Raw genomic sequence first — 27,912 nt, 5'->3', positions numbered from 1 at the left:
AGACCCAAGCCCTCTTTGGAAGGAAGCAGTGGCTGCCTCCGTGGTGGGGCCGGGGTTCGTCCTTTGGTACCTTTAAATGCCCATGGGAATGTATTATGCGCTTCAAAAACAATACTCTAGGGGCGCTGGGTGGCCAGCGTCTGCCTCCAGCTCAGGTCATGATCCCAGGGCCCTGGGCTCGAACCCCGCATCTGGCTCCCTGCTTGGCGGGAAGCCTGCTTCTCCCTCATCCTCTGCTGCTCACCTGCTTGTGTTCCCTCTCTCACTGTGTCTCTGTCAAATAAATAAATAAAATCTTTAAAAATAATAATAATAATAATATTACTCTAATATTATAGGCTCCACAGCCCCTGGATAAAAGGCACATTCAGGAGAAAGAGAAGCATCTTTAAAGGAGACCCCCTCCACATACAAACCCTCTGTCTGCTTCCCACCCCTTCCCTTCCACACACCCCTTCCTCCCCCTCCTGCCCCTCCCCACTTCTCAAAATGCTTGAGAAGCCAGGACTCAAGGCAAGGAGGGCCCAGCACAGAGGCTGGGGGGCTCCCTGGCCTGATGCTGGAAGTGAGAGGAGGGGTCCTGGTCCAGGCTGACTGGCCAGGCCTAGGTGGCATGAGGGAGGGCAGGCAGGGGAGGGGGCTAGTCTCCCTTTACTGAGGCTTGTTGTACTTTCCTAATTGATTTTGTGTCTGTGTCCCCAGGATACTTAGGACCATCTTAGAAACCACTTAAGCAATTTAAAATAATCAAAGTACTTAGAAGGCACTTAACATTTCCTCACACTTCAGGCTTCCCATAAACCCCCTTCCAGCTGCAGCCTGAGGCCTCAGTCAGGAGCGACCATGGCCAGGAGGTCAGCACCTGTGTCAGGCCCAGGGCCCTACAGTGTCACCCCAAGACTTGGTGGTGCCCGAAGCGAGGCAGCCAACCCCACACAAGCACCAGGCTCTCCCTCTCACCACCAGGCCTTCGGGCTCCTGGGTCCCTCTGCCTGGAAGGCCCTCCCCTGCTGGCCAGCACACCCCCCCCCCCACCCAGCTCACTGTATCCTGGCCTTCCCTGACATGTCCTACCAGGCTGGTGAGGGCACCTCATTTACCTCCATGAAAGCCCTCATCTCACTGTCATGAAATCACTGATCACCTGACTCCCAAAGTCAGAGGCGTTGACCCATATGCCAGGTTTTCAAAGCCTGCTCTGCATGTTTGTTGAGTGAAACAGTGAATCCAAGCCTGACTTCACAGATGGAATCAAGAAGGTATCACCCTTCCCTGGAGGACACGAGAGCCTAGTCAGGCTGTGGCAACACTGGGCACATCACAGTCCTCAAAAGCATCACGCTGACCCCAGCAGAGACAAGGGCAAACACTGACTGAGTCCCCACCATTTATCATTACCCCATTCTATAAAGGAGAACACCCAGGCTCAAAGAGTTCCAGCAACTCACCCAACATTGCACAGCGAGTGAGTGGGAGACCCAAGCGAGACACCTCCAAATGCAGGTCCACCAAACCCCCAGGAGCTTGCTGAAATAGGTCTTCTCACCCTGAGAGTCCCCTTAGCAAGGCAATGTAGACCCAGGCATCTAGTGAAAACTTGTGTTTTAACAAGCCCCAGGAGGTTCCAATGGGGAGGCAGGTTTGGAAACCAGCACCCTTGCATACGATGTAGACAGCGCACACCCGCCCCCCCGCAGCCTCTGGGAAAGTTCAGGAGGCGCATTCCCCCAAGAGTCTGCAATTCCGCTCCTGGGTGCACCCACAAGAAACTCTCCCAAGAGCACAAAGTCACGCTGGCAAGGACGGTGGTGCGGCACCATGGCTAAAACCAGGAAGATCATCAGGGAACTTACCACGTGACCACAGCAGATGAACAAGTAAATGCACGGGGCACTGTTGCAGCATGGAACTACATGGCCAAGAGAAGGAACCAGGCCACTAAGGAGCAACATGATACCGCGCAAACACAGCAAGCCACAGGACATACAAGCCGATCCCATTTTTAGAGGGCGTAAAATATGTAAAACAAAACTACTTTAAGTGCACGGTCATTAAAAGACTTAGAAAAAATCCACACAGGGGACACATGGGGTATTCAGTAGGTTAAGCGTCTGCCCACATTGGGCTCAGATCATGATCCCAGGGTCCTGGGACAGAGCCCCAGCATCAGGCTCCTTGCTCAGAGGGGAGCCTGCTTCTCCCTCTGCAGGCCGCTCCTCCTCCTTGCGCTCTCTGACAAATAAACAAAATCTTAAAAAATAATAAATAAATAAATGAGAAATAATCCATGCAGGACAGGGCAGTGTTGATGCTATTAGGGCAAAACTTCATTTGCCCAAGCCAGGTGGTAGACACAGAGAAATTTATTAGGCTCTATAATTCTCCATATGCTTGAAATTTGGGGGTAATACAATTCATGAAGCCTCGTGAGAGAAGCAACCTCTTTCCTATCAGGCCCACGTGGGAGATGCCACTCATGGGAGATAAAAGGCTCCTTTGTGAAACCTGTGCTGCACTTGACTTCCCCCACCTCCTCTCAGAACTGGCCTGATCCTGGAAGCCACGCCCCTCACACCCACCGGGGGGCGGGGCCCAGTCCTCACCCTCAAATGTCTCCCCTAAGTGGGGGGAGGAGTGCCTTCCACCCAAAGGGTGGAAGGTCCAGCCTTGGGTCCTAAGGGTCCAGCCTTGCGCTCTCAGTGCTGCTCTGGCGCGGAGGGAGGAGTGGGGCCGCGGTGTTGCCCCAAGCTGATCTCCTGACAGTTCTCAGGACCTGAATTCAGAGGGTAGGAGACAGCTACATTGAACACAAACACCCACCATTCTGACCCTGACCGAGGTTAATGCTGCAGGGCCTCTCGGAGAAACCACAGCCCCCTGGGCGGAGGGGGGGAAATATTGGAGAATGAGGTAAGTGCTGTCTCTCTACCCCGCAGCCCTGGCCAGAGACACCAGAGGACCATGAGGGCCCCTCGATGCTGGGCCCCTGCCCAGCGTGGGGGTGGGGCTCAGCGGGCTCCTCCAGCATATTTCAGTCATAAGGAGTTTTAAATTCTCCTAGGCCCCTAGGGATGGCTGGAGAGCAGGCAGAGGGCCGGGTCCCACCTTCACTGCACCTTCACATCCTGCCTCTTGCGTCATCCAGGGACACCTCTCAGTGGACCCCAGGAAAAACTAAAGCCTGGGGAGGACACAGTAGGGGGGGGGGCAGCAGTGGCAGGAATGAAAGATGAGGGACAGGGAGAAGAATTCAGCCTCCCTCTCACGCGTGAGCACACTTCCCCACAGTCACTGTTTCCCGAGCGCCTGCTGCACACTAGACACTGTGCTAGTCACTTTGCCTTATCTCATTTCAAGCTCACAACTGTCCTCCCCATTTTAAAGATCTGGAAATGGGCTCAGAGAGGTTACGGGACCTGCCTAAGGTCACAAGCCAGGAGTGGCAAAGCCAAGATTTGCCTCTTTTGTTTTTTGGTTTTTCTTTTTTTTAAGATTTTATTTATTTGAGAGAGAGAGAGAGAGAATGAACAGGGGTGAGGGGCAAAGAGAGAGAGGGAGAGGGAGAAGCAGACTCCCCACAGAGCAGGGAGCCTGATGCAGGGTTCGATCCCAGGACCGGAGCTGAAGGCAGACACTTAACCAACTGAGCCACCCAGTGTCCCACAATTTGCCCTTTTTGAAATAGCATCACATCCCTGCAACTACTCGACCTTCCCACCACCCCAGGCCATGTACAGAGCCAGCCCACAGTCACCTTACAGACAAGGAGAGCAGAGCCCAGAGCAGCAGCTGCCCACAGCCAGGCCCCATTTTCAATCAAGGGCAAATTTCTGGAGCTATGTTGAGGTGGGGGGACAATCTGAGTCGGGAAGGGGGGCCTGGAGGGGTTGGGTGCCCACCAGGGTGCGCTCAGTCCTGAGACCCTGATGGCCATAATCAAGGGGTGAGGCAGGCAGGCGGCCAGAATGGCCGTGAGTCTGGGGCACACTGTCCAGGGCCAGGTGAGCTTGGGGGCCACTCCTACCCCTTGGCCTTAACCATGGATGAGGCCCCCACATGATACAGAGAGAGGCCCAGGCAGAGCCAGAGAAGGCATAGGGGCCAGGAAGGAGAGCGATGTGGGGAGAGTAGGAGAGGGAAGCAGAGAAAGCCACAGAATCCCACAGAATGAGGCAGGGGCTGGGGACCTGGGAAGGTCCTGCTTCCCTGCTCCCAGCACAGCTCCAGGGGCCACTGTCCCCCGCAGCCCCAGAGCCCAGAGGCTGGAGCCTGCATCTCATCACCTCACCGCAGCCAGGGGCCCCTGAGCCAAGTGGCAAGCGTAAAGGTCAATTGGAATATGAAGCAGAATTTGCCTTCTTCTCATTTCCAGCATGTCTGGGTCATAAAAATGCTAGTTTAATAAATTGGGAGGAAACCGAACAAGCACACAGCTCATTCAGGGTTCGGCAGGGGGAGGTACGAAGAGTGTAACCCCTCAGACAGCATGGGCCCCACCCCTGCTGCAGGTGCAGCTCTCTCACTGGTTCCACGCCTGGTCCCAAGGCTGACACACAGGGCCTCGCACAAGGGGAAGACCATGAAGGGTCCATCCCGGTCCTGCCCTTGACAAGCCCACAGACTTCAGGGAGACCCACAAGAGCCACACAAAGGACCCCACGTGCCCCAGGATCACCTTTGCCCTTGAAGGCTCAGGAAAGTCTTGGATTTGAGTCAGAGTTTGAAGGAGTCTGGCCTGCCCATCAAACATGGAAAGGGGATTCCAGGAGGAGCTCACACCCAGGAAAATCCCCAAGGCAGGTTTTGGGAAGCACAGCACAGGCTCAGAGAATATGCAGGGTCGAAGGAGTACCCTGGAGAGACAACCAGAAAGGCCACGGGGGCCGTGACAATCTGGTGGTGACCCAACCACAGGGGAGTAAGCTCAGCGCTCCTTCTGCAGGAGAGGAGTGGAGTCAGCCCGCCTGATTCAATGCCCTCATTCCACCCAAGGTCACACAGTGAGTTGGCAGCAGAACCAGACCCAGAACGCATGTCCCTGACCAATGGGAGGCCTCAGTGGTAAGAGGACCCATAGCCCTCCCCGGAGTGGGAAGTCAGAGATCACCCCAGCACCCCCCTACCTCACAGTGAGGGTCAGGAGAGCCCCAGGACCATCTCACTGGGGACACTCAGGTACACTCACCAGTTTGCCCTTTTTGAAACAGCAACCCCTTTTTGAAACCCCTGCCAGAAGCCAGCAATCCACCCCTTGGCATAGCCCAGCTCCCCAGCCTACATGGCTCAGACCATGCCCTGCCCCCAACCCCCTCTTGGAAGCTCTGTCAGCAAATGAGGAGGAACACTCCTGAGCCCTACTGAGCCCCCACCACAGCACTAGCTCCTCACTGCATTACCCCACATCCTGGCCCTGAAGTTACATGCAATTCTGCCCATTTCACAGATGAGATGAGCCAGGTGCAGAGAGGTGGAGTGACCTGGGGCCAAGATCTGACCTACCTATGGTGTGGCTGCCTCCAAGGCCAGGGAGCACTCCAGGCTGCCAGCCACAACCAGGCATGCAGCTGCCACCTACAGCCTACCTGTTCCGTGCCACCCCAAGCACTTGCCATGCATTCATTCATGCCATCTTCCCAGTGCCCCGTGATGTGGGTTTCTGGCACTTCGCAGACAAGGAAACTGAGGCACAGAGTGGTGCCCCCAGGTGATAAATGGCAGAGCAGGGGTTTGAAACCAGACCATCTGGCCCCGGAGCCCATGCCTTCACCACTGCACCCTACTGCCTCCTGGGGCTCCCTGTCTGGCTGGCCCTGCCTTGCTCCTATCTCCAGCTCTCCTTCCTCAGGCCTGGGTAGGGGGTGGGCTGGAAAAGGAACAGTGGGGACGTGGGTGGGAGGAAGCCAGCAGGCTCCACCCTGATAGGTCCTCCCCCATCGATTCTGTGGCTCTACAGTACCATGCAGCGACCACTTGCCTATTTTACAGGTAGGGAAACTGAGGTCCTAAGAGACCCAGTGATTGCCCAAGGTCATCAGATTCCTGCTGACCCCCCTCCCACAACACGTTTTGCAGTAATAAGGATCAGGATGTGGGTTTTGGGATCCCCTTGGTCCCTCTCTCCCTGTACCCAGGGCTGTCTTGGTCCTCTCTCTTGAGTTTCTAGAACAATAACCAGGGAAAGTCCTGCCCCAGGGCCTTTGTACTTGCTGTTCCTTCTACCTAGAACACTCTTCCTCCAGATATCCACAGAGCAATTCCCCCTTACTCTATTCGAGCTTATGCACAAATGTCCCCTCTTCAGGAAAGCCACCCTCAACCATCCCATCTAAATTAGCCCCCCTCTCCCTCACCTCTCTAGTGACTTCCCTGCTTCGTTCTGCAAGGAACTGCCTCTCCCCAGGAGATATTTATATGTTTTACCTGTTCACTGCCTGCCTTCCCCCTCAAACACAGAAGCCCACTATGTTGTGTCCAGCTTTATAAAGATGCTTGGAGTGGTAGTTCTTCACCTGGGCTGCGTGGGTATCACGGGGTGGGGGGACCCCAAGCCCCATCTCAGACCAATTGTCTGAATTCCAGGGGTGGGGTGCAGATCCTAGGACTTTTTTAAAACTCCCCATGTGATTCCAGTGTCTGGCGAGATGGAGAAAACTGAGAGTTTTCTCAGTTTTCTTGAATGAGAGTGAGTGAATTAATTTTTACAGATGGAAAAGCCAAGGTCCAGGCAGGAGAAAGAGCCAGATGCTAGCAGTCGTGAACTTGAGTCTCCCCAGGTTCAGTCCCACCTCAGCCCCTCTGCAAAGCCCCACACCTCACCCAAGGGCCCCGTCAGCTCCTATCTTGACTCCAGGAGCCCACCAACCTCCCTCCCTCAAGCATTTCTAGGAAGTCACCCCAGAGGCCCCACTCCCTCCTTTTAGTTTCACAGTAAGGTGCCTCTTTGCCAGTCCAGTCGCCAGAGCCGAATCTTCCACCCCCAAACCTCCTGTATTCAGAGCAAGTCTGCAAGCCCCGGAGTGGGGGGTGGGGGGTACCTGGGAGGCAGCAGGCTGGAGAGGACTGCAGGGTGAGTGGGGTGCCCCCTGGGGAAGCCAGATGAGTTGGGGAATACTCGGCCAGCTCAGAACACCTGATCTGATGGCCAGCCGAGTCCCGGGCAGGTGCACATACACAGGACAGGCCTTCAGGTCTCATCAACCCCCTGGGGGCTGAGGAATCAAATTTGCTCATAAACTCCCGGGTAACTGTGATGAAGAGCGGGGTTTTGAGAACCACTAAAGCCACACAGTCTCTCCCCCAGCAGCCCTACCCACCAGCCTTCGGCCACCTCTGTCTCTCCGGTATCTGACTGTATGCCAGGGCTACCCCTCTACCACCGCAACATCCAGGTGGCTTGGACAGAGCTCTGAGGGCACAGAGAGAACAGGCAGAGGAGTAGTTGGGGTTTGGGGCATGTGGGGGGGCCTGCAGCTTCTTCCCGGTGCCACGTGTCCCCCCCCACCCCGCACCAGCCTCCGCTCTCTGTGCAGACTCCAGCCTGACCCTTACGTCTTGAGATCTCCCTTCCAGGCCTCTCCCCACAGAGGGACACCCAGTGCTTGGGGGCAAGAGGGAGGTGGTAAAAGCAAGGGCTATGTGCTCCCCACCTGAGGACAACAGGCCCTGACTGTCACGCTCAACAAGACCCCTGCCCACACCTCTCCACTCCTTCCCCAGCCCTCCAGGGGCCCAGCACCCCACAGGCACCAAACATCCATCAAAACACCAGCATCCCCTAAGCCCCTACTCCTGTCTTTGTACACATCAGCACCTCTGCCAAGTGAATCCCAGCGTGGTGTGAGTAAATGGAGGCTCAGAAAGGCCACACAGTGAGTATCAGGCCAGGTCTCAAACCCAAGTCTATCAGAACGCCAAGAGATAGGAGTGCAAGCTGGCAACATGGCTCAATTCAGGGCCAAACAGCTTGGATTCGTATTCCAGCTGTGTGACCTGGGGCAAGTTGCTTAGCTTCTCTGTGCCTCAGTTCTCCCTCTGAACAACGGGGATAACAGCTGTACCTCGGGGTTACTGTGAGGATCAAGATGAGCCCTGGCACAGGATATGGGTTATGGAAAAGTTGTGATGACTCCAACTCACACCCCTCCTTGGGAGGGTCCCTCCTTCACCCCCAAATATTTATTGAGGAAGCTCTGTTGGGACAAATCTCTAACAGCCTCAAGTGGCACAGGGTTACATACCCTCCAGCAGGGAACAAAGCTTTAGGAATTCTGTAGGCGGGGGAGGAGCTGGAGCTGTTAGGGGGGTGGAAATACACCCAAGGGGCCCTGGGGTCACCAAAGTTGGGGGCGCGGGTGGGCACTGGTGGGCACTGGCTTGACCCAATGGTAAGACCGGCCAGGCTGCACACATACCCACAACCAAGGACTTACACAGGACTCTGCGGACCATGGCGACCCTGCCGATGTCCCAGAGTTTGGGGGGAACATGGGGACAGAAGATGCCTCACTCTCCATGACTTTATTTGGCTGAGATTCCCGAGAGCCCGCTATGGGCTTGGCACCAACCAGGGGCTCTGTGGGTGCTGCTGAAAGTCTAGCGGTGTCGGCTGCTGTCCTCAGCCTCACCGATTCAGTTCCCAGGTGTCAGCTCCACAGCCCGACACCAGGCTGGCTCCGTTGGTAGAACACATGACTCTCAATCTTGGGGCTATGAGTTCCAGCCCCACGTTAAGGTTACTTAAAAGTAGAGTTCACTTAAAAAGTAAAATCTCTGGGGCGCCTGGGTGGCTCAGTCAGTTGGGCACCTGCCTTCAGCTCAGGTCATGATCCCGGGTTCCTGGGGTCGATCCCCGCATCAGGCTCCCTTCTCAGCGAGGAGCCTGCTTCTCCCTCTCCCACTCCCCCTGCTTGTGCACTCACTCTCACTGTGTTTCTCTCTGTCAAATAAATAAATAAAATCTTTAAAAAATAAAATAAATAGGGACACCTGGATGGCTCCGTGCGTTAAAGCCTCTGCCTTTGGCTCAGGTCATGATCCCAGGGTCCTGGGATCAAGCCCCACAACAGGCTCTCTGCTCATCGGGAAGCCTGCTTCCCCTTCTCTCTCTGCCTACTTCTCTGTCTACTTGTGATCTCTGTCTGTCAAATAGATAAATAAAATATTTTAAAAAATAAATAAAATAAAATATTTCCAAAAAAAAAAAAAAAGAGTAGCCCTAGATAATACCTAAACGTGGGCCTGGTGTATACCTACAAAACTTTATTTATGGGTATTGAAATTTGAATCCCACGTGATATTCCTGTGTCATGACATATGATTCTTTTGATTTTTTCTCTTCAACTACTTCAAATACCAAGGCTATTCTTAGCTTATGGGTCACACAAAAACGGGTGGTGGGCCAGATTTGGCTCTTGAGCTGTAGTTTGCTAACTCCTAGTCTAGAGGGGGGAAGCCAACAGCAAAGAGGAAAACGAGGAAATACAGACAGAAGTACAAACTGTGATGAGTGCCATAAAGGGGAAAATGGGCAAACAAGATAGAATAATTGGGAGAGGTGGGGGCTTCTCTGAAGGGAGTCCATTTAAGCTTAAGGTTGGATGAAAAGGATCTAGCCTCGTAAAGTCAAGGGAGATTCCATATAGACGGAACAGCAGGTGCAAACGCCCTGTGGTGGGGAAAACAGTGTCATCAAGGAGAATAAGGAAAACCGTATGAGTGTGTAGAGTACATCCAGGAGAGACAAAAGATGTGGTTGGGGTGTCAGGTAGCACAGAGCCTCTGAGACAGGCAGGGGTGTGGAAGTTTGCATTTTAAGCTAAAAGCAATGAAAGGTTTAAATAAGGGTGAGTAGAATTAATCCAGCTTTTAGAAAGATCGCTGTGACCTCTGGGCAAAGGTTTGGCTGTGGAAAGTCCTGTTTGGAAGCAGGAAGAAGAGAAGTTTCCTGAAATGGTCTGGGGGAGAGGCCCCAGGGGTGGAAAGGGTGAGGGGTGCCACATCCAGGACACATTCTGAAAAAAAGCCTGTAAGGTTTGCTGACAGTAGAAAAAGGGTGGTCAAAACTTGCCAAGTTTTTTGGCCTGGGCGCTGGAAGGAGGAAGGGGTCTTCAAGGGAGAGGGGCTAGCTGTGGGAGGGGCTAGCTGTGGGAGGGACTCTTTTGAAAGTTCCTCCTGGTTGTGCAGTGAAAACACTTCGAAGACCCAAAGCCACATCCTCAACAGAAGATCTCATGTTATCTAAGCCACAAAGTTTCCCCCGGAGTCCTGGGCCAGGCACTGAGGAGCAGAACGAGCCAAGCACCAGAAAGACTGCTTTTTCCAAAAGCAAGCCACAAACCTTTATAGCTCTCACAGCTCCACATGGGTCAAGAGCATCACCAGGCTGGTGGGGGCGGGGTGCACGGAAGGGGTAACATGGCTCACCAGCACCCCTGGCCCGGCCTCTCCTCTAGGAAACTGGGGCACCGGCTCATCTCCACCCTCCCCCTTCCCCCGCTCACTGGTGTCCCCTCCGCCCCCTTCTCCTGCCTGCCTGCTCCTGCCCTCCCTCCACTGCGCTTCCTCCCATGCCCCACTGTGTGACAGCAAGACATAGCTCCGTATCTAAAAGTTAGGTTCGCTGCTCGGTCTGCAGGAGGACACGAGAGGCCCAGCAGATGGTGGGGCCGCTCCAGGATCAGTCTCAAAGGTCACCGTCTGTCACTGCCCACCCGCTTCAGCCTCTTCCACATCAGTGGAGTGTCTCATGCTGATCTCAGGCCCAGCGACAAGCTGTGCAGTAACATTTCCTGCGGGCTGACTGTGTGCCAGGCACCGTGCTAGTTCCCGCTGTGGACATTAACTCTTAATTCTCTCCCCTGGCCTACGAGACCATTCCCATCCCCATTTTACACATGAGGCAACAGAGGCACAATCAGGAGAAACCATAAGCTGAGGTGGCAAAGACTATCTGGTCCCAGCATCCAGATTCTTAACCACCATGCTGGATAGACACCCCCCTTTCTTCAAGTCTCAGCTTTTCTGTCTGTTGCAAGGGAATGAGGGACTCAGTGCAGTGATTTCTGGATTGTTCTAGCTCTTACAAGTCTGGAATTTGAAAACTGCTTCCTTCCAAGGCACTTGATATCTTCTTTCTCCCCCCAACAAAGGCTGCTCTCAGGAAAAGATCTTATTGGTTCATTCACACTATGGTGTAAATGACCTATAGGGTGAACGGAAGTGAGGGAACTGTGGTGGAGAGAAGATTTAAACCCAGACCGAACCTGGGCTGTCCCAACATAGCATTGCACCCATCACAGCCTTGGCCTTTAGGATCTCTTCTAAAAGGTATTCTTTCCACCCATGAATAGTCCCCATCCTGGGAAGAGAGAGCCAAAATGAGGATGAAAGAAGAGAACAGGAACAGGAAGTAAGGGATAGAAGCTGTCAAGCCAGACTCACAACTTCCCAGAGTCAGGGCTTCTGGTCCCCAGGAAGGCCTGGGTCTCACTTCCAACCCAGTTTATTGGACAGGCCTTCCAGAAGGAGTCAGACCTGGGAGCTGGGGACCAGAATTCCAGCCCTGCCCTGTCACTTAATCAGGGCTCAGATCCCACATTGGCATGGTGGGGAGCTGGCCCCTCCCAGTGCTGCTAGTTTTGTGTCTTGCTCATACCCTGACCCCAATAGCACCCTGTTAGCTTTCACCCTGGAGGAAATCTCGTCTAGTGGCCCCAAGCCCAGAGCTTCTCTCAGAACTGCGCCCAGGAAGCTGACCTCTTGGAGGAAGGGGAGCCATTATCAGAGCCTCTGGTGGAAGTTGTCAGCAGGCCCCACTCACTGGCCATGGCAGAGCCGGGCTGGAGCTGCAGCGGTCCCCTTTGAAAGAGACACCTGACCCAGCAGCTACCCCAGCTGGGGCACCCCTCGCTCACACTCTCCAGCCAGGGGCCCCAGCTCCCAACCCCTCCCACCAAAGTTCAACATTTTTGCCTCTATAAATGGCTTCCAAGTTTCTCACCCAGCCTCTCATTTCTATCAGTTTAATGATTGAGAAGCCGTCTTGTCACCAGCCTGGAACATAAATGCTGTTAAAAGGAACCCAGGGAATACAGACCACAGATGACTGCCTCCCTCTGGCTCTCTCTCCCCAACTCCCCTGCCCGGCCCCTCCCTCTCCAGCATGTCCCCCTGCCCCCCATCCCTTCTCTCTTCCCCAGGCCTCAACATCCCAGGCCCATCTGGCTTTCCGTGCAGAGACTCTTGACCCTCGGCCCCAACCCACTCAATTCTCTGCAGTCCAAATAGGCACAGATGAAACCAAGGCCTCGGCCATGTTCCTAGGTGACCAGATGCGCAGAGAAAAAGGAACGTCTGGGGACCCCTAGGCTGGTGAGTCACCCTCACCCCCCAGAGACCTTTCCCCAGCCAAAGAGGTACTAGCACAGAGGTCACACTGTGACTTCTCACAGGTGACAGGACAACTCTAGTCCCATGTGGTGTCACTGGATGCCTCATCCCAAAATATCCATGTTTCCAAGAACATGCTTCATGCCTTAACACTCACAGATACCCTGCTAGGAGCCTCTACCCCGTGTCACAACACCTCTCCACTCCTCTGAGGCTCCCCACCTCCCTATAAAGTGGGCACTGCCTCTCACCTGGGAGATGATGGCAGGGCGGCACTCACTGAGGCCGCAGCCATGAGGGCACCATCAGGCTGTCTTCTGAAACACCCAGAGTCACCAAAAGGGTTTCATAAAAAGCTCCACTAAGGAAACTGCAGCAGCCCTACCTGGAGTCTTGGCCTTCTCCAAGGCTGGGGTCTAGGCCCCACCCAAACAAGCAGACAAGGAGTCTGGGACTCATCGCCTCTGCTGATGGCCCCAGGTGGCCTCTCCTCTCAGGCCTGGGACAGGCAGGCTGGAGCAATGAATGACTCAGCTAGCCCAAGCCACCACCAAGCCCTGGCCAGGGCAGCTGAGCCCTGCTTCCTCCTCCCTTCTGGGTCTCTACTCCTCGGTCCAGATCAGGGCAGGTGGGAGAACGGGACCAGGCTACCTATTCCCAAACAAGCTAGGAGGAATGACCTCTGGCAGCCCAGCCCCCCTAGGGGTTGTTCCAATGGTCTATGGCAAGGGCAAGGTTTCCTTCAAGCTTTCTGTTTTGTCTTAATTTGGCATTCTTCATAATGCATCCATTTGCCTGAAAATTAAAATAGTGTTTCCATCTGGATCATCGCATAAAACCTACACTCCAGGGAGAAGGCACATAAGTGAGGACCACAGGGCACATGACTGCCCCCCCCCCCGCAAAGTCTCAACCCCCACCCCACACGGTGACAGGACAACTCTAGCCCCCTTTCTTTCCCATCCACCTCCACCCCCCTGCACAACATGGCGGCCTTCTACACCATTCATCCCCGCTTCTACCAAGGCCCCTAGAAATGCCCGCCAAATACTGCATATCATGGGACTGGACAAACAGGCTCCAGAAAGGCTGCAGGTGGGAGAGTTCCAGCCGTAATACTTCCACTCAGCATGGCCCCAGACAGCCCACTAAGCCTAACTCGGAAGACTCTGAGGATGGAAGGGGTCATCTCCAGAGGTTGAGAACCAGACACCAGGGTGAAGGAGGGACGCAGCAGCTCCCTCAGTGTATTCCTTCCTCCTCCTCCAGCATATTCTCCTCTCTCTCTCTCTCTCTCTCCCCCCCATCGCCCCCCACCCCTTAAACACACACACGCACACGAGCACATGCACACACAAACACACAGAGCAAACAAGGCAGGCTCCAAGAGAAGAGCGGCTCATAATTATTGGTAAAATGCTTGTAATGTTTTTCTCTCTACCCGGTAGCTTTCGGTTGTTTTAGCAGCTTAGCGAAGCACTTGGCTCCAATTGAATTGCAAATCAGCAGCTCTTGCCCCAGGAAGAGAGGAAGGGAGGTAGCAGGAAGGGGGCAGGGAAGGATTCCAGAAGGAAAGGGAGAAAGGTGTGCAAGAAAGAAGGGCAGAAGGAAGGAAATGAGCAAGGGAAGCTTGGCTCCGTGCAGGGAGCAAGAAGAGAACCAGAGACTGCCTGCCCCTGCCCGGCCCTTTCCCTGTCCTCATCCATCCTCTGCAGGTGCCATAGCCCAGTGCTCCCTCCAAAAAATCAAGACACATTTTATAACCATAATCTTGGGATGGAGTGGGAGGGCCACACTGGGCTTTCTCGACTACCAGAAGAAAAACATATCTTTCTTGGGAATCGCAATTATTTGAAAACAGCATCAAAACAAAAGTCTTGCTTTATGTCTCTGGCAATCTCCAACATTTGTATTTCCATTCGGCCTGTCTATCTCTCTGACCCTGTTTCCCTTTCTGTCTACCCGTCTTTCTACATATCCATCTGTCTGTCTCTTTTTATATGTCTGTCCACCTATCTCCTCCTCCCTTCTGTTGTTCACCAGCACTTCCTTTTCCTCTCTTGGTTCAGAATTCCCCACAGAGGAGCGGAGTTGATCAAGGAGGTCCAGGCAGCGTTTCAGCACCACGGTCAGCACCATGGAACGGGGTCCCTCCCTAAGCTCTGACCACAGATTCTCAGATACTGCTCCCAAGGGAGGGAAAAAATCAGTAACTCTTTTCCTCAGAGTCCAGGAGGAAAAAGGAGAAAGAAATTAGCCAGGCCCCGCACCCTGCGTGTGGAGGACTTGGGCTGCCGGTGGAAGACCAGCTCTGGGGCCAACCAGCCAGGCACTAACCTTGAAGAGGCGAAGGATGTTGGCCACCATGATGGAGACCGAGCTCCCGGAAGCACCAATGACGCCCACCACACGTTCAGGTTTGGTGATGATGGGTGGGCCGCCACTGCCACAGCGGACCTCCGTGCCATCCTTCTCGATGAGCGCCTGCACAAAGGTCAGTGACTGCTCGAGGGCATGGGTGTCCCTCGAGCAGGTGTCCAGAATGCGGGCGCCCAGCGTGATGTTGGGCAGCAGGTCCGGGTCATTGTTGATGCGATCCAGGGCAAAGAGCATGGCCTCCAGTCGGTGGATGCCTTTCTCCTTCTTAAGTTCCCCGCAGGCCTTGCCCTCCGAGCCCCGGCCATGTACCGGGAACAGGCCTCCCAGTGTGATGTCCCCATCTATGCGGATGGAATTCATGTGGGGGTGGCCCTTGGGCTTCCCCAGGGAGGAAGGCACCCAGGGGCCATAAAGGCTAAGGAGCAGGCAAAGAGGCAGCCGGGCCCACCACCAGCCCCAGCCTGTCTTCCCAGGCATCTCGGAAATCCCTAGAGACCCATGAATGGCAGGTCCCACTCCTAGCCTTGGCAGGCCCCTGGGCCCACAGCCTGGAGCAGCATGGGTGGGGCAGCCCCCACAAGTCTCTCCGGGGCAGCTTCAGCAGCGGGGGTGCTGAGGGCGGCCAACCAGGTAACCCATGCTGGTGCTCCTTGCCACTCAGGCAGTGCTCAGTTGCCGACACGGGCCATGCCCCCAGGCAGCCAGGAGTGGCCAGGGAGAAGCAAAGCTCTAGTCTTGGTCCCCACGTCCTGCAGGCCTGTTCTTGACGGATGAGTGTGAAAAGAGAATGCTCCTAGTTTGACATATCTTGGCATCAAGGAGAAAACAGCTCCAATGCTCTCCTCCTACCAACCCTAGAAGGGAAAGAGAGAGAGAGAAAAAGAGAGAGAGAGAATCAAACAGAAGCCCAAAGAAGACATTAGCTATTCTGATCTCTCATCAGGAGCCTGAGAGAAGGAGATGCCGGGGGTTATGGCTACAGGCTCCACAAATCTGAACTTGGTTTTCTCCCAGCTGTTGCTCAACTTTGGTTCAAGTGGGAGAGCCTGAGGCAGAAATTAGGTCATGTTTGAAGATTTCACAAGGTCTGTACCCACTGCCATCAGAAACCTGGGCATCAGATAGCACACGCCCCAGGATCAGCCTGGAACTGACTTGGGAGGAAGAGGGGTCTTCCTCATCTTCCTCAACACTTCTCACCACATGACGGAGTAGCAAGAAACCAGTTCCACTGTATCCGACCCCATTTTAGAGATGAGGAAACTGAGGCCCAGAGCAGGGGAGCATTTTGCCCAAGTCACACAGGTAGTGAGAAGCAAAACATCATGCAGAACCCAGTTCCCCAGCTGCCAGCTCTGGGACCAGAGATTCTTAGGTTCCTTGGAGACCCAGGGATAAAGAAAGCCTGCACATAAGAAACCAGGCTGGCATCTGCTCACTCTGAAGACCAGGTACCAGCTGGGGTTGTCCGGGTTCAGAATCCTCCTCCTTAATCGGGAAATGCAAATTTCACATTTCCACCCCAGCTGCCAGCCACCCCAGGGTGAGGAGGGTAACCCCAGGGGGCTCCAAGCCCAAGAAGATAAGCCTCCTTTCCATTTGCTTAGCCTGCCTCCCCACCATCTTTCTCAAAGTATTTATCTCTCAATTTCTCCACTGTTCCTCCTCTCTCCCCGACTTCCTCCCTCTGAGAGTGGGGCTCAGGTTACAGCCCAAGCTACTGTACATTATTAGGATCATTGTCATTATTATTGTTGTTATGATTAAATATTTATCTGCAAGGGTAGAGGAGAGAACACCAGCTCTTCCTCATTCTCACTGCTAATTTGGGCTAATTTCCCCTGGGGTTCCTTCCCTTGCCCCAGCCTCCCGCTCAAAGCCAGCAACCTCCCTCCCCTCAACTTAGGAGGCCACAAGGAGAAAATCTAGAAGCTGAGTCAGGGACTGGTTGGGGCGCTGACTCCCAGGCTCCCCTCCCGATGAGCTTGTCAAAGGAAGACCAGCAAGTCATGTGCACATGCTATGCCTCAGTTTCCCAAGCTATTTAGAAGAAAGGTTTGCGTTTGGATTGGGGGGTGGGGTTCCTGAGATGTGGTCCCTGCATCCAGCCAAGCAGGGGTCTCGGAGCTGCTGGTCCCCAACTTGTAATCCACCCCCCAGAGGCCCTGACTACTGCAGTTCTGGGGAAAGGAGAGGGAAGAGGTAGAACTCAACTCCCGAACTTCTCTGGCAAACACCTTCTCAAACCTCACCTCACATCTGACCCCTCATCAAAATGCTCCCTCACCTGTTAGCTCCTCAGAGGCCAAGAACACAGCTACTAATTTCCCTGCAGCCCATTTTGCAGGGGAACCAGAAGTCCGGAGGCCTCCCATATCCCTCCCAAAGGCACAGAGCAAGTCAAGATGGGGCAAGACTCGGGGAGAGACCTGGGGCAGCCTGCAGGAAAGCTTCCTAATACCACGTTAGCTCATGAAGCCAGGAACCAGTGACCCAGCACTGGCGGAAGGGCTAAGGAGAAGGCTGAGAGTAAGAGCCTTTAAGATGCTGGGAGGGAGGGAGACCCCTGGATGGATCATCTCCAACCCCACCTCCCTGTGCATGAGCTTATCAGATCGCTTCCCCCAGGGGCTGTAGGGAGTGAGGGGCTCTGGGGGACTCGCCAATGATGCCAGGGCCCCGTAATTCAGACAGGAGGAGCCTCAGACAGGAGGAGCCTCGGACAACTCCCCCAGTCCTGCGCCTGCCCTGCCGTCCCCTGGAGAGGCTTTGGGTCCCAAATCTCTGAGACGGAAGGGCTGGAGGAGGAGGCAGCCTGGGGGGCATACTGCCCCTGCAGGGACACATTCTCAGCTATCACAGGGGAGGGAAGGAGTACCATGGGTGAGTCAGCCTGCACAATGCAGTGCTGTCCTGTCCAAAGGCTGGAGGGCCCGTGGAGCAATGACAAGGCCGTGTGCTGTGCTGGGCCCCAGACTAAGTGCTTGGTTTACATTGTCAGGAGCTGGCTGGCGTCATCCCTCCCACACAGATGAGCCCACACTCACACAGTGACCTCCACCCCAGGCACACGGCTCCACACAGACCCCTCGCAGCCCCCCGCCCCACCGTGCCAGCCCAGAGGCCTCCTCGAGTCCCCTGCAGGTCCAGGCTTGGGTGGCCTGGATTAAAACTGGTGGGATGGTCGGCATCACTGTCGTGATGTGGCCGTGTGCTGAGGCCACAGCAGGGCAGAGGCTGGCTGGGAGACTGACAGATAGCCGCTTCTGACTGTCTGTCCTCCCGGGCTTCCAGGCTCTTCGTGAGGGCTCGAAACCGGCTTCTCCTAGAAACTTGAGCCCCTCCCCAGGCCAAGCAGCCTGCGCATGGAGGCACGGGTACACACACCACACACACACACGCACACATACACACACACACACCACACACCATTCAGAAACATATACACACCACACACACCATATGCACACACATATCCCACACCTCTTATACAAGACACATGTACCATACACACACACACACAATGGAGAGAGGCAGAGGCTACACAGAGTAAGGAGGCCTCAGTAAGAAGAAAAGCAAACACTTGCAGAATTAGAATCAAGACCCCAAGGCCCCAGGCCCAGCGCCAGGCTGCAGAGCCGGCTCACAGCCCCCCCCCCCCCCCGCCAGCAGCCCTGGGCCCCACTCCATCCCTCAGTCCTGCCAGGCCTGCCTTTTCTGACCATCTCCAAAGAGCTTGGGCAAATCACCACCTCTTTTAGCCTCCCTTCCTTCCTTTGATCCTGTAGCAGGAACAAGGGAAAAGTAAAAATACTCGGACTGAAAGGAGCCACCAAGAGCAGAGGCTGGGGGTGGGGCAGGGACAGCCGAGGCCATGCTTCCAGATGCCATAGGGCTATCTCGATCTTAAGGCAGGGGGACGGAGTTCTCAGACAGCCCTCCAACCTCAGACACCTCAGACGTTCGAGGGGGTTGGTGGAGAGGGACATATCCCTCCCCAGATGAAGTCACCGGGAAGGCAGGGGGTCTAAACAGGTGCCTGCCACCCACCTCCAGGGGGTCTCTCATTCTGTCCTTTCTCTCTCCATCCCCACCTCTCTCCTCAACCCCTATATTCCTCTCCCCTCTACCCAGGGCCAGATCTTTGGCTCCAGACAAGCAGGGCAGGACGAGGAGAAGAGGGAGGAGCATGTGGTCATCTCCACATACAACAGCATTTCTCAGAACATCCTCTTCAGTGAAAGGGGGTGTGAGAAGGCGATGGCTGTCATCTACCCTCCCCCCACAGCCCAGGCACCACACTATCTGAGGGCGTCTCTGATATCTGCAGGCCCGAAGGGAGGAACTCCCCCAACCTGTTTCGGTGACCCCTTCCACGCCCTAAGGAGCTGGATCCTGTGCTTCCTCACATCTAACCTAAACCCTTCCCTCCACAACCAGGGCCCGGGCCCGGGCCAGGAGGAACCACAAACCATAAAACAACAACCCGATCCACAGAGAGCCACTGTGATTTCCTAAGGTCTGACTTATTTTCCACTAAGCTGCTTTTGATTCTCCCAAAGCTAAGGAAAGAGAATTCTCCCCAAGCCCAAAGTCAAGGCCAGAGTCAGAGGAAATGACCCTGCTCTCCACTCCCTGGGATGGGGGCTGGGGCTGGGGGCTGCTGGCAGAGCTGCTGGCTCCTGCTCTCAGCCTCTCAAGTTCTGGGCTCTTCCACCCGCCCCACCTCCCAGAACTCCCCCCACCCCAGCCACTGCCTCTCTTGAGTCAGGCCTCCTCCCTCCCCTCAACTTTTCCACTTGAATCCTCCCTCTTCACCTTTGCCTCTCTTGTGGCCCAGCCCTGGTGCTCAGAAAAGCTAGGCATCACGGATGGATGCGTGGAGTCTGTTTGGAATCTCCTGAGCTGTTTAGATGCCTCATCGCCCACATCTCACACTTCCCCAAGCGGGGCTGGCAGCTTTGCTCCCCAATGGGAATATTGAGAGAGAACTGGAGGTCTCCTGTGCCCACAGGAGCCCATGGGGACCTGAGACACGGGCCTGCATGCCACCTCTGCGGCCCCTGCTCTCCTAACCCCCTGTGGGACCCCACACTGGTGTGTTCTGCTGGACAGTCTCGTCCCAGATGGACAGGGGTAGACCCAGGGAGCAGCACCCTACCTTGCTCCACCAGCAACAAGGCCCATAGTTTGATCTCCACCAGTGTGACTCCAAGTCTGGGGGTGTGGCCAATTAGTTCCCTCAAACCCCAGCAGCCCAAGTTGGGGGATCATGTCGTACTCCACTTGCTGTCTGCTTCCCAGCCTGGCACAGTGCCAGGAACTGTGGACGTGAATGAATGATGTGATGTTATGAAGGATTCTAAGTTCTTCCCACCCTCTCTCTCAGGGCATTAATGTAACAAGAACAGCAGCCCAGTTCCAGGCCTGAGGCACTCCCCAGGCTAGCCAGGCTAGGTCTGAAAAGCAAGAAGAAGCCACAGTGGGGGTCTGGGCTCCATACCCCCTTCTCTTCCCAGCTCCAAACAGCTCCAGCTCTCCAGCCTGCATCAGGAACCCTCCCAAGGGCAGAAATCCCAGATCTCGCTTCTCAAGTCATCACTTCCCCATTCCCCGGAACAGCAAGGGCCCGATTCTGAAGTGACTGATTCTGTGCTGGGCATGAGGTGGACACTGCCATGTACGTTGACGGAAGGAAATGGCCAGAGGAGCGGAGAGATGAGGATATCATTCCTCAGCTTAATGCCCATAGAAACTAAAAAGAAAACTTCAGATCCATGGCTGTGCTTTCCCCACTCCATGATTCCCTATAGCCTCCTCCCTGTGACTCTCACCCTTCAGGTAGCCACTGGACTCTTCCTCCTCTAAGAAGCCTGCCTGGATTATCCCAGTTCCTGATTCCTCCTCACACATGCATGTCTCTCTCTCTGTTGCTATTTGACAAGGATGAGCCTGGAAGATTTTAAGGGCCTGCATGAACCACTCTCATCTCTGTATCCCCTGTGCCTAGCCCAAGGCTCAGAACACAGAAAATTCTCAATAAACAACAAGACACGGGCAGGTCCATGCCCAGAGTCAGCCGGCAGCCAAGGGGGATCCCAGAGCAGAATCTGCAGCAGCATTCCCCATCCGCAGAGTAGGTCTTGGACCCGGCACCAAATTCTTACAACCCCCCTGTGTGGTCAGGCATAGAATACAATCTCATCTGCCACGGCAATCTGACAAACTGGTTATTGACCTGTGTCATTGGAATGTGTGGTGAGCACCTGCTGTGTACCGGCTCTGCTCTGGGCACTGGGAAACTAGAAGGTAGGAGCAATGGACACCAGCTCCTGCCCTGTGGGGTCAATCTGGGAGGTGGCACAGGACAGGCGATAAACAGACCACACAAAGATGTGCGGCACTTTGGGGAATCAAGGGGTTAGGAAGAAACCTAAGGCGGGGAAGGAGAGAGGTCAAGACCCTAGTGCTTTTTCAGAAAAAGATAGGGATGGCTTCTCTGAGGAGGTGGCATAGAAGGAACAACAAAATACAGAAAAGGTGTGAGCCTTTCCTGGGGAGAAGTGTCCCAGGGAGAGGGAAACAAGTGCAAAGTCCCTGAGCTGTGCTAAGCATTCATTGTTCTAGGACCAGCAAGGAAGCCAGTGCACCTGAAGGGCTGTGGGAAGGGTGAGAAATAGGAGAGGTCAGAGAGGGCATTGAGTACAAGATCTAACAAGACCTCTGTGGCTGGAGAAATGGGGGCCCACTGGAGGGCTTGGAGCACAGTGACAGGCAAGGATTCACGACAAACTCCCAAGAGCTGCCACCTGCTAAGGCCACAGCAGCTCACAGACACTGGAGGGCAAAGCAAGCCCATCTCATCAGCTCTGGGCACTTCCCACCCCTGCCAATTCAGCCCACGAAAGGCCCAACACTGATCCTCCCCCTCCCCAAGAGCCAGAGCCCAAATCTCCTCCACCTACCAGCCCCCACTCCCATGCAGACCCCAGGGCCTCTCCTTCCTGCCCCAACTCGCCCCACCCCCACCTACCGCCACCCTCCCGTGTTCTGGCACAATCCAAGTGGCCAAGTATCTTTGTTTGCAGCTGGTGCTATTGTGGGCTTCCAGGCTAATGTGGTTTCTTCCTCTCTCCTCCTTCTTCCTGTCCCCCCTTCCTTAAATCAGAGCTTCCCCAAATCCGGCACTGCCTTGGAAGGCTAGGGCCCAGACTTGCGCAGCATGTCAAAGCCCAGACTCCACTGTCTGGCACAGCCACAAACATGACTGTGGCTGTGGGTGACACTCCCATTCCTAGGCCACACTGAAGCCAGGCAGGGAGAAGGCACCGTGACACCTGAGAAGTAATCACTCACTAAAAACCTAAGAATCCAGGTCAAGTCCCCAGTCTTATTTCCAAAGATCTAAAATACCTGGGGCGCCTGGTTGGCTTTGTCAGTTAACCGTCTGCCTTAGGCTCAGGTCATGATCCCAGAGTCCTGGGATCAAGTCCCAGGTCAGGCTCCCAACCCAGCAGAGTCTGCTTCTCCCTCTCCCTCTAACCCTGCTCTCTCTCACACACTGTCTCTCTGTCTCTCTGTCTCTCTCTCTCTCTCTCTCTCTCTGTAGTAAATAAATAAATAAAGTCTTTTTTAAAAAGGAATTTTAAAATCCCTGGTAAGGATGTGAGCCACAGGGGCACCTGGGTGGCTCAGTGGGTTAAGCCTCTGCCTTTGGCTCAGGTCATGGTCTCAGGGTCCTGGGATCAAGCCCCACATCGGGCTTTCTGCTCAACAGGGAATCTGCTTCCCCCTTTCTCACTGCTTGCCTCTCTGCCTGCTTGTAATCTCTCTCTCTCTCTCTGTCAAATAAATAAATAAATAAATAAAATCTTAAATTTTAAAAAAAAAAAGATGTGAGCCACAGCAATGACAGTGTTTTTACTAGAAGCCACAGCCCCCATCAGAAAACAGGTGTGAGGGCTAGTTCCTGTCCCCCTGTGGGGTGGGGGCGGGGGGGGGGGAGGACTAAGGGTAGGGGACAGGGCAGGACCCAGCTTGGGACCCGCAGCTGGCCCGGCTCTCCTGGGACTCCCCGCATCACAGCCAATGGACAACCAGAGCTTTGTCCAAAACAAGCAGGCTTCATGAAACGCCACACCAGCTAGTCCGCATGGCTCAGCCCAAAACGGCATGGGCTGGCATTGTGGGCCGGCACTTACCCATTAAAGCAGATAATATCTACCTTAATTGAATGGGGTCCAGATAATGTCATTACACGCTGCATTCCCCAATTTATTTAATATACGTGTGTACACATATATTTACGCCTCGCTGCTGCCACAAGATCGCCAAACGGTGAGGTTAATAATAAAACATTTCGACGGGAGTCATCAGCTTTAATTTAAGGGGTGATTTTTACTACCCTTGCGGTGCTCATCTTTCCAAGGAGCCAAGAGAAACAACGGAGAGGCTGAAGAGGCTCTCTTGGGCCCTTGGGCTAGGAGGCAGGGCAGGCAGGGCTGAACCCAGCAAGTTCTGCTGATCTGTCTCCTTCTCATGTGCGGGGGCCAGGGAAAGGGGTGGGGGTGGGGGGTGTCTTAAGGAAGCTTGTCTGGCTTGCAAAGCTATGAGCCTGGAGTTGGGCCGGGAGGCAGCAGGGGCACCCTGGTAGAGAGGCAGAGTGAGAGGCCAGAGAGAGGCCAGAGATGGTAGACAGCCAGGAAAGAAGGAGTTCCCAGGAGCTGAGAAAAGGCAACCTGCACTCTACAAGGGCAAAAGGCAGTGAAATCTCTAAATTAATTTTTGATAGTCCCCTGCTAACTAGGGCAGAGTTGACATGAAAACAAGCCCTCTTTGGTCTTTCCAGGAGCCGGCAGCAGGCTGGGTGGGAGCCACAGAAGGTTAGTGTCCTTGACTCCAGGCCGAGCTGCCCCTCAAGGGAAGCAAGCCCCTGGGTCTCCTGTCTCAGGTCAGCCTAGCCAGCTGCCAGCTCACCTGGCAGCCCCATTGAGCAAGGGCCCGAGTCCCCATGCCAGCTCCCCCCACGCCTTCTCCAGGGCGGCAAAGGCAGCTTCCACTCTGCAGAAGACAGATAACCTTCCAGCCAGCAGCCAGCGGGGCCCAGCTGCCCAGGCTGCTAGTGGGGCCTGCCCACTGCAAAGTTAGGTTCTCGGCCAAGCAGAGGAGGACAGCAGGGTGGACAGATGTCTTGGGGTGGGTGGTAATTAGGGGCTGCCAGCTCCGAGCGCTTTTCTAGGGGAGAAGATGTGTCTACTGGCTGTAATTATAAAGCGCAGAAACCCATGGGTCCTGGTCCCATCTTTTCCTGCCAGCTGACACCCAGCAGCAGGGTGGGTTCCAGTGTGGCTGAGCATTGAGGAAGCTGGGCTAGGGACCCCCCTCAGAGCTTTCTCGCCTGGGCCACCCCCCCCTTCCCCCCAGCAAGATGCTCACTCCCTTGTTCTCTGGCTCACTTGCTCTCGCTGGTGCTCTCACCTACCTCAGGCTGCCTGTCTGCTGCTGTGCTCTGCGAGGCGCTCCTCCTGGGGACGTCACGCCTCCAACAGAATGAAGCCGCCCCGAGGCAGAGTGGGGGAGGAGGGATGAGGGAAGACAGGAGCGGCCTACGCTAGGCCACTGAGGCCGAGGAAGCTGCTCAACTCCTGACATGCTCCCGCCTCCCCACCTCCCCTTCTCCCCCTCCGCCTGCTCAGGACCCTTCTCTGTGCCAGCTGCCTGTCCCCCTCTGTCCCCCATCCCATACATCTCTCTCCTGAGACCCACAACCAGTAGGTCAGCGTTGCCATCTCCCTCTCTGGGCCTCTCTTAAATGTAGGTGTCCCGGGGAGAGGTAGCCCTTGCAGTAACTAGAACCTCAAGGGGGTATAACTTTCTGGTATTTTTGTCTCTGAGAGGTTGAAAGTGGTGACAGGTGGGGGAAAGTTTATGGCTTACAGACAGAAGTTGGAGGAAGATGAAGACAGCGGGGGAGAAGAAGTGGCCAGGCACGCCCATCCAAGGCTAAGCAGAGGTTCAGGGGTACCAACCCCAAAGTCCCCACCACCCACACCAAGGACAGCACTCTGACTAAAGCCTAAAGAGGTCCTCCAAGTGGTCCTCTGCGGGGCCCTGGGGAAGGCACAAGGGCTCTGACCCCCAGTCTCCACTGTAGACATGTCCACCTCAGGGGCCCTCACCCCTGTCCCCCAAAGCCTGCCCAGGGGAGGCGATCACATCTGGAGCCCCCAGACACCTCTGCGGGAATCCTCCCTGCCACCTCAGGAAAGGTCACCAGGAAAGGCTCCCCGCGGGTCCTCACCTTTTAGTGGAAGTTCTCCCAGCCACCCAGGCACTGGCCTCGGAAGAGCTCAGCACTCAGACCCCAGGCCAGAGACCCCACATCCCCTGTGGATCTCAGGGGGTAAAGTGGGGCAGAGCCAGCACGCACCCTGGGGGAGTGAAGCCCAGCAGGCTGTGGGAAGGGGATGCCCAGTAGAAGACTGAGACCACTAGTCGCCCTGCCTGCCCTGGGCCCCCACTCTCACCCCAGAATGGAGACTACGAGGGGAACACACACACACACACACACACACACAGTACTCCCTCTCCCATCACCAAGAGCTTTCAACAGACGACAGAGGGTCAGTCAGACTAACCACCGCTCCAACAAACACGTGGATTCGGGCACCCCACTCGCCAAGCCCAGCTCAGTCCCAAAAAGCAGCTCTCCCCGCACCCAGGGGCAGGCATGGTGACGAGAGGGGTACGGAAACCGGGAGCCTCCTCTAAAAAGGACCTTAAATCTGAAGGAGGGGGTGTCACTCGTGGCCTGGGGGCAGGGGGCGCTCGTACGTTGGGCCTCAGGACTCCCTGCCGCCGCTGCTGCCGCCCCATTTCAGCACAAACAGCCTCAGACAGCCCCGGTGCGGGGGCGCCGCTCTCAGGCCGGGCCTCCACCTCGCAGCCCCGCCCCCGCGCGGGGAGGGGGCGCAGCCAGTTCCTGGGCGCCGGGGAAGCCCGACCCCGGAGGGGACCCCCCAATAGACACATACACACACAAACACATACACACAAACGCGCGCGCGCGCGCGCGCACACACACACACGCACACACGGCCTGGCTACCCGCCCGGCGTCTTCGTAGAGACTCGGGTTTACCAGGGTCCCAGAGAGGGTCGGTGCCGAGTATCCCAGGAGCACCTGACCCTGAAGTCCCGGAGCCGCGGGGAGACCCCAGACCGTAGAACGCAGTCCCAATCCGCCGCGGCCGCGAGCGAGCGGCTGCCGGGCCGGCCGGTGGCGAAGGTGGCGCTGGGGCGGCCGGAGGAGCGGGACGCGGTGCAAGGGAAAAAAGCCGAGGCGCGCGAGGCTGGCGCTGCCAGCCCTCCCGCCGGGAGACGGCGGGGAAGGGGTGCAAATAACGCCGCGTGCCCCCGCCTGCCCTACCCCTGCGCAAAGGAGGCGCGCGAATGCCGCCGTCCACACCTGAGAGCTGGCGCGACCCCCCCCCCCAAATCCGGCAGAACCTGACATAACCCTCCTAAACAGAGACACTTTTCCCCAGGCCCGAAAAAAAAAGGGGGGGGGGGAAGCCGCTGCCCCATTCCTTCTCTCGGGGGCATTCGGAGACACTGCCCCATCCCCGAAGGGAGACCTTCCAGCCTCGGTTCCGCGCCCTCCAGCCCCGAGGGCTCGGATCCGCCAGCCCTCCTCCCGGCAACCCTGAGCGCGGGAGCCAGTCAGAGGCCACCTCCCCGAGCCCTGATGTCCCCGCCGCAGCCCGCGCCCCAGAGGCCGGAGGGCACAGTCCCCTCCGCCGGTTCCCGGCGGGCTACAACTCACCGCGCGCCGGCGACGTCTGTGCCACGGCGAGGGGTCGGTTGCGCTCCCGCCTGCCCCGGGGGCGCAGAGAGGCGGCGGCGGCGGAGGCTGGCTGCCAGCGCTGCCCGGAGCCCGGGCCGCGTCGGACGGCGGTGACGCTGCGGACCGAGCCGGGCGCGGAGCCGCCCGGAGTCCGGGACGCAGCGGGGATGAGCTGGCTGCTGCCCGGCCGGAGCCGCCTCCAAGCGCGCGGCGTTCTGCCGCTGCTCCGGCAACAGCGAGCCAGCTAGTCAGCCCTGCTCCGGCCCCGCCGAGCCCGGCGTCCGAGCCGAAGGGAGCGGGCGACGCGGCTCCGGGCAGCGGGGTCCAGCCGGGGGCTCGGGGCGGGGAAGGGAGAGGAGCCGGAGCCGAGCGGCGAGCGCAGCCGGCCGAGATGCGGGCGCCCGGCGGCGCCGCGGCAGCAGCAGCAGCAGCAGCAGCAGGAAAAAATGAGAGCGAGCGAGAGAGCGCGCTGGAGAGCGAGCGAGAGACAGGGGGAGCGAGGAAGACGCGGAGAGGGGAGGCTGCGGGAGGGGGCGGGAGCGCCCGGGAGCACGAGGGGGCGAGGGGACCGCAGCCGCTCAGCCCCGGCGCCCACTGCCGCTGCCGCACTCGGGAAGGCGTGAACCCAGCCCGGCAAGTTTGCGCGGCGAGTGCGGGCCAAGCGCGCGGCGCTTCCGCTGGCCTTTTAAAGAGAGAGCACCTAGGAGCCCCCCTCCTGACCCTGCACCTCCACCGCCGGAAGGCCGGAGCTCCCAAAGCGCCCCTCCACCCCGCCACACCCCGCCCGCAGTCTTTCCCCCTCCCACCACGCCCCACCGGCGCCCTCTCCTGGAAGCCCCCTTCCTTGCCCCCCCCCCCTCAGGCGGGAATCAACTTGACGACCCGAGGACTTGTAGGGAGCCCTCCCAACTCCAAAGGTCGAGGGTCAGGGAACACACACCCTGGGAAGTACAGCAAAGCACTGCGATGCAAAGGGGTTGCGCTCCTCCCCACCCCTGTGCGTCACTAGAACCCCCACCCGCAGGGCCTCTCCTCACACATCCGCATGCACGTTGCGTGTGCCTCCCTGTGGCGTGTTCATTTGCACGCCCCACCGCTCCTGGTTCGAGCCTATCACGCACCTATCACGTGGGGGGAAACTGAGGCCCAGTGAGGCAAATCCACTTACCCCTAGTCTCCCAGCCTGTCAGGAGGGCTTCTTTCCGCTGAGGCCCCCTCCTCCCCAGAACCCCACTAAGCTAGGGGATCCCCCAGCCCATGGTCCGCAACCCGCTGGTCTCCCTCCAGCACTGGTTTGCAAAG

At 56.5% G+C, this 27,912-nt stretch overlaps 1 protein-coding gene across 2 annotated transcripts in view; it reads right to left on the bottom strand.

The window, feature by feature from the left end:
• GRM4 (glutamate metabotropic receptor 4) overlaps positions 1–27,355 on the bottom strand; it is a 116,773-nt gene extending 89,418 nt beyond the window's left edge. The window contains exons 1-2 of one of the 2 annotated variants that reach the window (XM_059178602.1): positions 26,590–27,355; positions 14,725–15,620 (exon numbers count right to left, since the gene is read on the bottom strand). In XM_059178602.1, coding sequence (XP_059034585.1) covers positions 14,725–15,243 — 519 coding nt within the window. In that variant the 5' untranslated portion in view covers positions 15,244–15,620; positions 26,590–27,355. Of the gene's footprint in view, positions 1–14,724; positions 15,621–25,905; positions 26,011–26,589 lie in introns of those variants that run through there. The other variant, XM_059178603.1, reaches the window with a different exon arrangement.
• Between the last annotated feature and the right edge of the window lie 557 nt (positions 27,356–27,912).

The sequence above is a fragment of the Mustela lutreola genome, chromosome 6 (assembly GCF_030435805.1).
Source record: "Mustela lutreola isolate mMusLut2 chromosome 6, mMusLut2.pri, whole genome shotgun sequence".
Lineage (NCBI taxonomy): Eukaryota > Metazoa > Chordata > Mammalia > Carnivora > Mustelidae > Mustela > Mustela lutreola.
The sequence above is the reverse complement of the archived record's forward strand: the minus strand, read 5'-3'. Positions and strand labels throughout refer to the sequence as shown.